General features: G+C 44.6%; 1 protein-coding gene across 1 annotated transcript in view; it reads right to left on the bottom strand.

Annotated features, from left to right (window-relative positions):
• LOC138296827 (calpain-1 catalytic subunit-like) overlaps window positions 1-12,287 on the bottom strand; it is a 434,447-nt gene extending 422,160 nt beyond the window's left edge. Inside the window, exon 1 of the mRNA XM_069236288.1 lies at window positions 11,932-12,287. Coding sequence (XP_069092389.1) covers window positions 11,932-12,177 — 246 coding nt within the window. The 5' untranslated portion in view covers window positions 12,178-12,287. The remainder of the gene's footprint in view (window positions 1-11,931) is intronic.
• Window positions 12,288-13,801: the final 1,514 nt, after the last annotated feature.

Below are 13,801 nucleotides of genomic sequence, written 5' to 3'. Positions count from 1 at the left end.
GACCGCATACCAGCGGCTCGTGTAGATTACCCCTGGCCAAATAAACCCATTGGTAGCAACATAACATTCCTCCTCAACTTAAAATAAAAATAACAAATTGACAAAAAGCACAACACAGCATCACGCCAACAACATGACTCATGGCAAAGTCCATAAAAACACTGCATGCATGTCAAAACTTGTAAATACTCTAATGGCACACATAACACCCATCAGTACACCTCCAAGGGGACGCGCCATCACGAAGAAGCAGCAAAACCGGCTTCGGGAATTCTCAAAGGAAGCGCTTTTCACTAGCTTCAGATGATGCATGGATGCAGCAGCCAGGGAAGGATAAATTCCCCACGGGCATAAGCCTTGCCCCTTCTCGTCTGCTAAACATTGGCGCAGGTGCTTCTTTTTCTCATGCTTGTCCGTGTTCAACAGGACATTGTACAGCAATGTCCTCCGAAGATGCTGTCCTGGGCTGAGAATGCTAAATGTGTCTACAGGAGAAGGCACTTTGAGCAGATTAGAAAAAGTAAGCAGGCTGAGCTGCGGTTTATAAGTTGCAAAGCACACATCATTTTTACTGCTTGAATATTGCAATGCTTGTTGACTGACAGAACAATCTACTGCCCTATCCAATCTCATCTTGAAGTTCTCTGGTCCTTCTCTCGCAAGCAGTGAAATGACCGCAATTTCTTAATTATTTATGTGAACATCATCACATAAGAGAGAGGTGTAGACAACCGTCTGGAGCCACGATTTCTGGCAGCAATACAGCGCATGACATTTAAGGCACATTTTCTGTGCTTTTCAGAATCTAACATCTGTTCTGCTGGAAGGGATAATTGTCTGCCTCTAGGCCTTATTGTAACTAGCTATTGTCCATTATGTGAAAATTCCAGCTTGCCCGGGTTGGCATAGACAAAAAAACTTAGAAAAGTTTGGGTCCACTGAGGTTGCAATTTATGTGTCTTTTTATTCAGTGAATGGAAATGGCTGTTTTAATAATTAAAACAGATTGGAGTATTTAACAACAGCACAATTACATGGGTATTATGTAGACACCTGAAGGGTGGCAAGTTCATAGCATTTTTGAAATGCTATATATGCAGGCATATTTCGGTTGAATCCTGGCATCTTTATCCAAATACAGACTTATTTGAGCAATAGATTGGCATAACTTAGTAGGACCCTGGCATAGTTAGCAGTAATAATTGAACAAGATGAAGGCACATTCAGCACAGTACCCAGGCATATTTGATCACTGTTCCTCTGATATCCAACAATGCTCCTAGCACACATAAGCATAATGATGATTTTAAGTTTAACCCAACACTAAATAAAACAAGGCATATTTAAGAAGAGTTGTGTCGTGCTTGGCATTCTATTTAATTAGCATGGCAAATTTAAATTAGGATGCTAAATGGCAACATTTTCATTTTTGCTGCATCTAGAGGAAGAAGGTAAATGGAAGTGCTTTAGTTATATGCAGGGTCACTGGAATTATATGGTAACAAAAGACGAAATTATGAGACAGGGTTGACCAGTTTATGTGGCAAGAAGTGTCCAGTTATGAATTTACAATTCCAATTGCTCTAACTCAAGCAAATGCGAGACTTATTGCATTGCAAATGCTTGTTTTTAGTGGCAGTGATGCTTTTTCTTTGGTGAATGTTTTAATCTCATCCTTGTTATTTGAAATTCTAATACATTTCAGATACGCAGCCTTAATCAGGGCCACCAAAGTTATGCAGGAAAGTTAGACAAATTATGTTGCATGGTTGGGCCACATTATGCAGCAGGGAAAGAAATGTATGTGGTGTAATGCAGCATATGTTGTGATGGTAATACTGCACTTTTTGTCATTTTAATGTTAACACTCTCCGGGCAAAGATTTCGGAATAGTGCTAGTTCAACACCCAAATACAGCAATTTGCAACTGAGAGGTGACCAGTCCGCCTTTCCAAAGGGCCTTCCATCGCATGACTACATATTTTGACTGCATTTTTAGTAACTTTCGATCTGCTTGAACTAGAAACAGATTTGTTTGTGAAAATCTGCCGATTGTGCAGCAGGTGATAGATTATGCGGCAAATTCGGCAAATCTAAATTTATGTGAAAAATGCTGTGGCCGCTGAATCTCAAAATTCCATTCAATATTTGCTGTACATTAATGGAGATGTTATGATTTTTCATTAAGCTTGTATTATTCATTTAAAGTAAAACATTATGTTCATGGGAAATGCTTGTGGGTGACTTGCACAGTTTTACATGAACACAAAGGGTTTCTAAAGTGTGCCATCTACTTGGTGTTTTTTGCCTAATGGCGACAGGAAGCCTACAAATAAGAGTTCTACCAGCTGTACATTTGTCTATTTAACCCAAGCCAATTTATGTGTTCAACTCCCCATTAAAAGCTGCATGCGAAGAATTGCTTCTTTCTTCTAGAAAGGGCTATTCAATATTTCTCTGATTTGCTAATCTGAAGTTTAATGAGTGACAGAAAAAAACACTGATTGATACCTGAAAACAAACACAATGAAAACAGGAAAAAGTGAAGTCAGCAATTCACAAATGAAGTGTCAGTGTGGGAAAATGAGTGAGAAAATGGATGCCAAACACGGGCATTCCACAGACATGACAAGCAGCTCGAGCCTGGAGCTGCCACCATATGAGACTGCATTGCACTCAGAGCTCTTACAGATGATCCTAACACACACCACCGTCGAAAAATGAGAAAAGCAACTTTCAGACGTTTCCTTTGCAGGTGCTTATTCACTGCTTTCTCTATGAAAGGAGCTGCATTCAACCAGTGCTGCATGGCATTTTTAGTAAAGCTTCAAGGTGCTGCATTGAACCACTTCTCACTTTCAATAAAGTTTCTCGGAGCTGCATTTAACCAGTGCTTTCTTTCCGTAAAGTTTTAAGTCATTGCATTCTACCCGTGCTGCTCGGCAGTGGTGCTGGAACAATTTTCAGAGTGTGGTGTTCTCAGTGGTGTATGCGCAAAGTATTGAGTTGTAAATATCGAGAGACAGAAATTTTGAAAATAAAATATTGTGATACGTAAATATTTTGATGCAAGAATATCATTGGCAAGAAGCAGCACAGCTCAGTGAGCTGAATTTATGCTAGTGAGGGAAGACGCAGCACATGGGAGAGACAGCAAGAAACACTTGCACTTCCATGGAGTGCCAAAAGAAAAAAGTAGTTCCCAGAACGTGAGTGGTGGAAGAACGCAAGACATCCAATCAAAAAGGATGGTAAAGCGGTCAATCGTCAGAGAAGGGGCAAACGCAAGAAGAGGAAGGGAGGCTACCAAATAAGAAGCAAGCATATGAGAGTGACAATAAAGCCAACCCAGGGTAAGCTATAAGCGGGCTCTAATTCCACTGTAAATTTTAGGTAGAGTCCACAACAGGCTTTTGTTTCCCAGACACCTAACAGCTGCCTGTTAGGAGAGACCTAAAAAGGTTTAATGGCTGATCAACGTCTCTTTTAAGGTGAAAGGCTAGTCTGGTTTGCTAAAAACATCTTGGGGGCATTCAGAAAGCTTTCTTGGGAATGCATTCCACCTGTTGCTTGCCATTAGCTTTGTGATTTGTTAACTCACATTTTCTTGCTTTCTGTTTGCTAGCTTTATTTGTTTTAGGCTGTCCAGCTTTAATTCATCCCTTCCCTTGCCCAAACCTTATTTACAGTATTCTTCTGAGTGCTCCCTTTCTGTAAACAGGCCTTTAAATCTTGTCACATCTGCTGTGCATTGAAAGACAGAGGTCAAATGTCAGATTGTCTTTCGGGGGAGCTTGGTGTTTACTTTTCTTTCTCTGACTTCTAAGTGAGAGGCTTTATGTGACAATCAAGCTGGCTAGTGGGGGTAATTCTAAAGTGTGATGGAAACAAACATTTTATTACCATCAAAACAAATCAATACATTGAGTGATGACATTTCCACACTTTATAGTTTGTGTGCTGAATACTTACATTAGTAGAACTCTATGACTGTGCACATGTCATTTCAGTTGAAGATGGGTTGTCTGTAGTGGCAGCGCACTATCACACCATGCATATTCCACTTTACCTCACTCCACTCTACTCTGCTCCACTCCATTGTGCTGCACTCTACTCCGCACCACTCCATACTACTCCACTACACACTTCGTCACTGCACACTACTCTGCACCATTCTATTGTACACCACTTCACTGTACTCTGCTTTACTCTACTCTCCATCAGTCTATGCCAATGCACTCTACCCTACTCTACTCTACTATGCACCACTGCACTCTTCGCAAATCCACTCTACACCACTCCACTTTGCAACCCTGCACTCAATGTCACTACACTCTATGTCAATGTACTCTACTCTGTACCACTCTACTCTGCACCATTGCACTCTATGCCATCCACTCTATGCTATCCTAATCTACTATGCACCACTGCATTCTATGTCAATGCCCTCTACCCTGCACCACTCCACTCTACCAGGCACCGTTCCACTCCATGCCACTTCACTCTACTCTGAATCAATCTACTGTGTGCCACTCTACTCAACTCTGCCACTGTAATCTGTGCTGCACCACTCCGCTCTGAACCACTCTACTCTACTCTGTACCACTTTGTTCTACGCCACTGCACTGTACTCTAACCACTACACTCTATGCCAATGCACTCTACACCACCTTACTAAAAAACAATACACCCTTCATCAATCTACTCTGCACCACTGCACTGTATGCCACTATACACTGCAAACTTCTACTCCACTGCACTCTACACCATTGCACTCTGTGTCACTGTACTCTATGCCACTCTGGTTTACTGTGCACCACTGTATTCTAGGCCACTGCTCTCTCTGCCATTGTTCTCTGCACCACTGCACTCGGCACCAGTGAACTCTACACTACTCTTCTATACACCACTCCACTCTACGATAGTCTACTCTGTACAACTGCATTCTGCCACCCTACTTTATGCCTCAGCATGCTACACTACTGCAATCTACTCTGCAGCACTGTGCTCTACACCACTGTATGCCAACGCACTCTATGCCATTACTCTCTCTGCCACTCTACTATGCATCACTCCATTCTCCGCCACTGTATTCTGCCCTGCCCCACTCCACTCTTTGCCACTGCATTTTACGCCAATCCACTCTGAGCCACACTAATCTACTCTCCACCACTGCACTCTACGACACTGCACTCTACTGTAAGCCACTGCACTCTATGCCACTGTAGTCCACTCTCCGCTATTCCACTCTATGCCACTGCACTCTACACCAGTGCACACTACACCACTTTACTCAAAAGAATACACTCTGCACCACTGCACTGAATGCCACCATACACTATTCTGCAACACTCTACTCTGTGCCACTGCATTCTACACCACTGCACTCTATGCCACTGTACTCTATGCCTCTGCACTCTACACCACTCTACTTTGCACCACTGTACTTTATGCCACTTTGCTCTGCACCACTGTTCTGCACCGCTGTCCTCTACACCAATGCACTCTACATCACTCAACTCTACAACACTCTACTCTGCAACACTGCACTCTCCTCCACTGAATTCTGTGCCACTCTACTCAATGCCACTGCAGTCTATTCCATTGCATGGTGAGCAAAGGAACAATGGATTAAACCCAGATCTGTGACTGGGGGTGAGTGCTTGAAAAGTTTCAGCACTCCATCTATCATTTTGTTGTGTTGCTATGTGCGACCTAAGTGGCCAAGGTATGCCCAGACATGGGTCCCTTGCTCGCTGTGCTACTGAATTCAAGCTAGCCTGGCTGATGAAGGGTGAAACCCTGAAACCGGTCCCAGGATGCTTGTTTCCAGTCCGGGGAGGATCTGGCCTGGCAATTCAGGCGGGACTGTTCCCATGGGGAGCAGGGTCATGTCTGATTTGTATATGGCTGGGTCCAAACTGGGATGGCATGGTGAGCAAGAGAATGATGGATCAAACACAGATCTGTAACTGGGGGTGGGTGTTTGAAACGTTTCAGTACTCTGTCCAATATCTAGTTGTGATGCTAAGTTCAGCCTAGGTGGTCAGGGTATGCCCAGATGTGGGTCCCTTCCTTGCTGTGCCACTGGATTCAAGATTGCCTGGCCATCCATAGGTGATACCCCAAAATCAGTCCACTTGTTTCCAGTCCAGGGATGACCTAGCCTGGCAGTTTGGTCTAGAATGCTCCCATGTGGACCAGGGTCAAGACTGATTTGTATTTGGCTGGGTCCAAACTGGGGTGGCATGGTGAGCAGAATATCGATGGATTAAACCGAGATCTGTGACTGAGAGTGAGTTTTTGAAAAATGTCAGCACTTTGGCGATTATATTGTTGTGTTGCTGTGTTTCACTTTAGTGACCAGGGTATGCCCAGACGTGTGTCTCTTGCTCATTGTGCCACTGGATTCAAGCTAGCCTGGCTGATGAGGGGTGATACCACAAAAAAGGTTCCAGAATGCTTGTTTCCAGTCCAAGGAGGACCTGGCGTGGCAGTTCGGGCTGGACTGTTCCCATGGGAGCAGGGCCAAGACTGACCTGTATATGGCTGGGTGACAACTGGGGGTCATGGTGAGCAGAAGATTGATGGATTAAACCCAGATCTGTGACTATGGCTGAGTTTTTGAAAGGTTTCAGCACTCCGTCCATCATCTTGTTGTGTTGCCACTCTACACCACTTTACCTAATGTAATCTACACCACTTCACTCAAAGCCAATGCACTCAATCACACTGCACTCTACACCAATCTACACCATAGTGCTCAACCTCACTGTATGGCCACTGCTCTCTACAGCACTCTACTCCGCAACACTCTACTCTATGCCAGTGCACTCTATGTCAAGGCAATCTCCGCCACTCTACTCTAAGACACTCTACGCTATAAGACTGCACTTTCCGCCACTGGACTCTACGCTACTCTGCACCACTGCACTCTGTGCCACTGCACTTTCTGCCACTGCACTACTGATCTCTACGCCTTTTCACAAAATGCCACTGCTCTCTATGCCACTCTAATCTTCACCTTTGCACTCTCCACATTACCCTGCACCACTTCACTCTACTCTACACCACTGCACTTTACACCACTGCACTCTATGCCATTCTACTCCACCCTGCGCACTCTACATAATTGCACTGTACCCCATGGTAATCTATGCTGCGCCACACCACTCTACTCTATGCTGCACCACTCTACTCTACGCCACTCTACTCTACGTAGCTGCACGCCATGCCAAAGCACTTTTCACCACTTTACTCAAAACGTCACTTCTCGCTAGGCCACTATATTCCACTCTACAACTCTCCACTGTATGACGATCTACTGAATTAAACTCTACTCCACTCTATGATACTCTGCTCCACTCTATGCCACTCTATGACACTGCTCCACTCTACACAACTCCCCCATGCCACTCCACACCCCAAGCCACTTTGCCTCACTCTAGCCTATGACACACTACTCCACTCTGCAGCACTCTGTACTCAAGTATGTGCTTATCCACTCCATGCCACTCAATGCAACTCCACTCTGACACTATGTCACTCCACTTCACAACACTCTAGTCCACTCTATGCCATTCCACTGTACTACACTACTGCATTCTATGCCACTCTGCGACAATCTACTCCACTGTACTCTACAACACTGTACTCCACTTTATGCAACACCCTCTAGTCCACTCCACTCAGCTTTACACCACTCCTCAACACTGTATGCCACTCCGCTCTACGACCCTCCACTGCACTCTGACACTTTAATCCATTCTACACCACTCAACTCTACAACACTCTACTTCACTCTATGCCCTTCCATTGTAAAACCCTCTACTCCCACCACAACACCCCACAACACTCTATGCCACTCTACGCCACTCCATGACACTCCAGTTCACTCCATGCTACTCAACTCTGCTCTTTACACCACTCCATGCCAGTCACAACTCTTTATGCCTCTCCATAACACCCCACTCTACTCGACGTCACTCTACTTTACGCCACTCCACGAACTTTAAGCCATGCTGAAAAGATGCCAAATTGGTGTACAACATGACTAAACCATATTGCCAATGCTTGTGTTAACAAGTTGAGTCTCCTGGGTAGGTAAAGACAGACACCAGAACAACATAAGGCACTTAATGTGGGCATGACGATAAAGGATGACACTCATAAATGCCAAAAGTTCACCCAGCGACTTTGTAAACCCCTGATTCTGAGCCTGAAGGGGGGTGGGGAAAAATAAGTCAATGGAACGTTGCTGGTACTGCTCTCCCCATAAATCCACATACCCATTTCAGTTGTGGACTATCCAGCAAGTGTTTATTTAGGGAACAAACAGCACCGACTCATTCTCAGTTCTTACTGCTGCTTTATTAGGTGTTGCAGTCCCCAGGCCTGTTCATCTTGCTAGTGGCCAGCCTGTTTAGAACCACAATCTCTAGACGTCCTCCCAGGAATGCCTGAATTTGCAGGTGACACAGGGCGCAGTCATGGCAGTCTGCAATCTCAGATGAAACAGACACTGATTGTGCACCCGGCGAGGTAGCACATCAAAGCACAAAGGGGCACATGGAAGCCATACCCCACTTCTAGGAGCAGACAAACAATATATCCAAGGCCATCCAGCACAAAAGGAGCACACTCTCACCGCCAACTGCTCACAACATAGCACCGGTCAGACAGAGGTTTTATCTGTGTTTGTTTCTGACAAGTGTGTACCATGCTATACAAAACAGAATTACTGTGCTAGCTAAAAGCATAAACATTGTCCTTCACATATGTAATGGATTAAACAAAAATTGTGACTTTGTTTCCTTCCATAAACACTGTATGTGAAAGTATATGGACATCAACAGGATTTAAAATTGCCCAGCAGCCTGCCCCCTTGGGGAAGATCTGCCTCGGTAAGCAGACCCCTGTGAGTAGCTGAAAGTAGCACTACTAGACTGTTACTTGAGAGCTCTAGACGTTTACACTGTGTATCTGTTGTATTATTTATTTTCAGATGTGGTGCCTCTGGGGAAATAGCTTTGTGAGCCAAGTCAGGGAGGGCCAGTGAAGAACAATTTACATACATACTGTAAAGCTTTTCTTGTGGAGACTCCATCTAACCATAGATTCCTCACCTTAGAATATTCGTCAGACTGGATCCAGAAAATCTTGACCAGTACCTCTGTGCAACAGAATGTGGCATCAATTGGCACTGCATCAGCACTGTCATCCACATTGGAAGTGACTTGCACGGTGTCTATTTGGGCACAACCCCGGCGCAGTGACGTCAGTTTTTTTCATGACTATTTCTACATCAGAAATGCAGAGCCATGACTGAAGATGTATAACCAGTGTGCAGAAACTAACAGTAACTTCAGGGTGTCGTGCCCATGGTTGAGTTCATGAGGTATCTGCAGTTTGATAGAATTTCTACCAGAGAAAGTGTTTCCAAAGGTAAATAACCGGTTCTTCTGATAGAGATTTCTAACCACAGATTACTCACCTTAGAATAGATACCCAAGCAATACCTCCCTGGAGGTGGGTCTGCAAACTGGCTCAAACCAGGAAATTAATTCTGGAGGACCCAACTATCCAAGCAGTAGTACTTTTTGAAATGTGGAGGTGTGCCCATGTAGCATCTTTGCAGATGTCCAGGACAGAAATTCCATGCTCTAGCACAGTAATAGTGACCTTGGCACTGGTGGCATAGGCCCACAAGCCCCTGAGAGACTCCTTCTTTGCTAATGCATAACATATCTTAATGCAAATTACAACCCATCGAGAGATTGTTCTCTCTGCACAGCCTTGACTTTTTGTGCTCATGTGAAACCGATAAAGAGCTAATTCTTTACCCTGTGGTCATTGGTATGATCAATGCAAAAAGACAAAGCTACGCATCCTCAAAATAATCTTCAGATGAATTCCCAAAAGCATCAGATGTACCAATACTCAAGTGTTAATCACCAGCAGACTAGACTATGGCAACCCACTCTATCCCGGAATCCCCAAACACCTCCTCCACTGTCTCCAGGCTATCGAGAACACCTCTGCCAGACACGTCCTGAACCTCCCTTGATGCACCCATCAGACCTCACCTCAGAGATCTCCACTGGCTGGCTATACTCAAATGCTGCCAATTCAAATTCCTCTCACACACATGCAAGGCACTGCACAACATTGGACCAACATATTTCAACTGTCCCCACCGCTCCCATAAGCACACGAGACATCGTCACTCAGCCTCTCTCTCTCTCTCATACACAGATTACACATCCGTAAAAGCAGAACAGGAGGCCTAGCTTTCTCATACGAAGCACCCGAAATGTGAAACAACCTCATTCTACACTTAAGAGCCTCATCCTCAGTTCTGGAATTCTGCAAGAAGCTGAAAACCTGGCTCTTCAACTAAGACCCTGCAGATGACCTTCACACCAGCTACAGTGCCTGGATACCCCTTGGATGATAAGTTGTGCTTTAAAAATCCAAATAACATAACACAACACAACCAACACAAACAATAACTCCTCCAACAAGGAGGCAGAAAGTAGGTCAACATGACAGGAGGAACACCAAGCCACAAATTTGCCCCAACAACAGAGATACACAGTTGCCTGTTGAGGGTTGGCTGGCTTTCCAAGATGATATAACAAATCTCGGGAAGAAGGTCAAAGGTATTCAACTGTCACTGCTCAATCTCCGTGCATGAAAGTTGAGTTCAGCATACCAAACTCTCCTTGCCCAGTCCAGAGCCACGATGATGTTTTGGGCACAGTCGGTCCTGATCTTCTTGAGAACTCGGGCAGGAGTGGTGTTGGCAGAAAGCCATATAGGAGTCCCGGGATCTATTCTAAATGGATTGCGTCCTCAAGGGAGAGTTGCTTTGGAAACTCCAATGTGCAGACGTGCTGACATTGTGTGCTCTCACTGGTGGAGATTAGATGGAGCCAAGGTTCCCCCCATTTTTGGAACAGACCTTGGCCCAATCCCAGGCACCACAGGCAATCCAATCTGATGTGGAGCCAATCTATGCCATCTACTAACATGCAAAAGTTCCTGAAGCAGTCTTACACCTGCTAATATTCTAAGGTGAAGAATCCACAGTTAGAAGTCTTTATCAGAAATGAACATATTAACGGACTGCTGCGCTAGCCTTACAGTGTGTTCCTTAGTGAACAACACAAATACATTTGTTTGCATTATGTAGTTTGTAGGAGTGCCTTATACAATGGAGGACATAACCTTCTGTGCTTGAATCGGTCTACTCAACTTGTTTCTCGAAAGATTTGTTGTGTGCTGCCAGGTGCATATAATATGAAATTTTTATTCTTTAGAAGTTGAATTAATTCAGCCTATTGAACAAGTAGTGATTTATCTCACAGAGAACAACTTTCAGGCACTGTAAAACTAAAGAAAGGAATAAGTAGGAATAACCTTTCGATATAGCCCTTCCCGCTGCACTCCTGCCTTTCTCAGCACTGTAAATAACAGTTGCTAATATTATACTATTTGGCAACCTCAGAAGAATGATAGGCCAAAATGGGATGGCCAGACTTCTATGACGTGACCTGCAGTCTAACACATGCTTCAGCAGGGAGCCTTTAACTAACTGAGCCATACTATTATTGGAAACACTAGGGCGGAATTATTTGGCTTCAATTTCCTTGGGTGGACCGCCCACCCCCTCCCCACAACCATCAGCCTCTTTAAGCATTTTTGCATTATTTTCTTGTTGTCGCTCAAGAAATGCCAGGAAAATGTGCACCGTTTTGGCAAAAATCTTTCAAAAATTTGCAGCAAAATGCACCATTTTGACACCGTATGAAAACATTTTTTAGGGAGTTTCATTATATTCTAATAATTATAGAGGCATTTGAAGGGGATTTGGGGGGTATTTTTCCCTGGCTTTTTCCTGGTTGCATCCTTGAGTTCACCTGTACTTACCGACGGACGTTCCCACTGCACCCCCTTCACCTCGGGGGATTCCGGACCCAGTTTATCATAGCCAATGGAAGCGGCAATGGCGGGGAAGTGGGGGTCCTCGAAGAGGGCGCCGCTGTCCAGGCACTGCTGCTTCAGGCTCTCGTAGTCTTGGTTCAGGTACTTGAGGGGTTTGCTGTGCTCGCCGACCCCGACCCCCTTCAGATGATCGCGCTTCACCTTAGCGGCGATCCCTGCAAATGCCATCATTTTGTCACCGCTCTGGAGAGAGAGAGCGAGACAGAGAGAGAGAGAGATAGAGACAGGAAAAAGTAGCGTGAGCACTTAACTCTGGTGAAATGGAAGTGAAAGGCTCTAGAAACGTGGTACATATAAGAGGAGAAAAGACGCAAAGCAGATAGATGCAAGTTGACATATGATAATCAGTGCTGGGTGGGGGGGGCAAACAAAGACTGCAACAAAGCACAGTAAACAAACAACGCCAGGTGTGCTCCACCTGGTTGTGCAGTGAACCATGCGCACAACTCGTGGTCCTCTGTAGACAGAAACACAAGCAACCGAGACCAATTGGAGTCAAGCTATACCCAGCTGACGAGTCCCCATCAGGGTGAAACCAGTGTTAGGTCAGTGGTAGCTCAAGTAATTGCCAGTGGTGAGACTTATTACAAGCATTCCTCCCATCACCTTTTATGTGTTCAAATCCAACCTGTATTTCTCCCAGTTTCAGCTGAACCACAGTCCACCTCCGGTACTTACCCCTGTGTCAGCACAACTGCAGACCACCCACTGTGCTCCCCAGCTCCCGTACAATTACAGACTGACATGGGATCTGCAAACTAGATGGGGTCTGCACATAGTTAGCATTACTGCTCAGCATCATGCAGGTTCCCATTCTTACCCTATACTCGCTCAGCCAATCAAAGCCATCTACTGGGGCCTAAACAAGCTACCTTAAAAGGGCCACCAATTGTGCACTTCATTTTGTGTGTGTGTGATTACCACTAGCTGCCTGATTGATACCTGTTTACTGTGAAGTAGGCATCTAACATACGTATCCTGTTTTCTCTGTGAGATTTCCATTTTAGTCCTATATTTACTGTGGCTTCCAAAATAAAATTCTACTTCTATGTCCGTGACATGTCCTGATTTCGGGGTTTTGATATCTAAACTAAACATACAGCCAGAGTCCACCTGTGCTATATAACATTGGGAACGTGCTCACTTGATGCTGTGAGAAATGCAACAAATGCTGTCGCCTTATCCGATCTACCTTTCTACAAGTCTACGAAGATTGCACAGAATTAAAACACAGGTCAGCATACACTAAAGCTTGTATCACAAAAAGTAACACCTTTTCCCCAAGAAATGCGTGATCCTGGTTCTTGGATATACAAAGGGTGCGACAGTTTTTAGCTCACGAAAAGAAACTACCTTTATCAATTGAAGCATTTTACAGGGGATAGCAGAGAGGCAAAGGGGGGTAGCACACAGTCCTCAGGGATGTTTTGTGTTCTTTGTAGCCATTATTATCAATACAATAAGGTGGATGGGGCAGCAGCCTCAGAATTTTTAAAGCAAATCGTCCACTGTTCTCCAGAAAAGTCTGTACTGAAAGGATCATCTCGGATGAAGGGCTGCATTCTCTAAAGTGTCCACTGGTGGCAGTGCATTTCAACGCTCACAACTGTGTAGGGAAGGCACAAATTATTTCAGCATTTGCTATTGTTCACATAAACAATATGGGGCATATTTATACTCCGTTTGCGCCGAATTTGCGTCGTTTTTTTCGACGCAAATTCGACGCAAAACTAACTCCATATTTATACTTTGGCGTTAGACGCGTCTAGCGCCAAAGTTCCTGGAATTAGCGTCA

The sequence above is a fragment of the Pleurodeles waltl genome, chromosome 5, assembly GCF_031143425.1.
Source record: "Pleurodeles waltl isolate 20211129_DDA chromosome 5, aPleWal1.hap1.20221129, whole genome shotgun sequence".
NCBI classification, from domain to species: Eukaryota; Metazoa; Chordata; class Amphibia; order Caudata; family Salamandridae; genus Pleurodeles; species Pleurodeles waltl.
The sequence above is the reverse complement of the archived record's forward strand: the minus strand, read 5'-3'. Positions and strand labels throughout refer to the sequence as shown.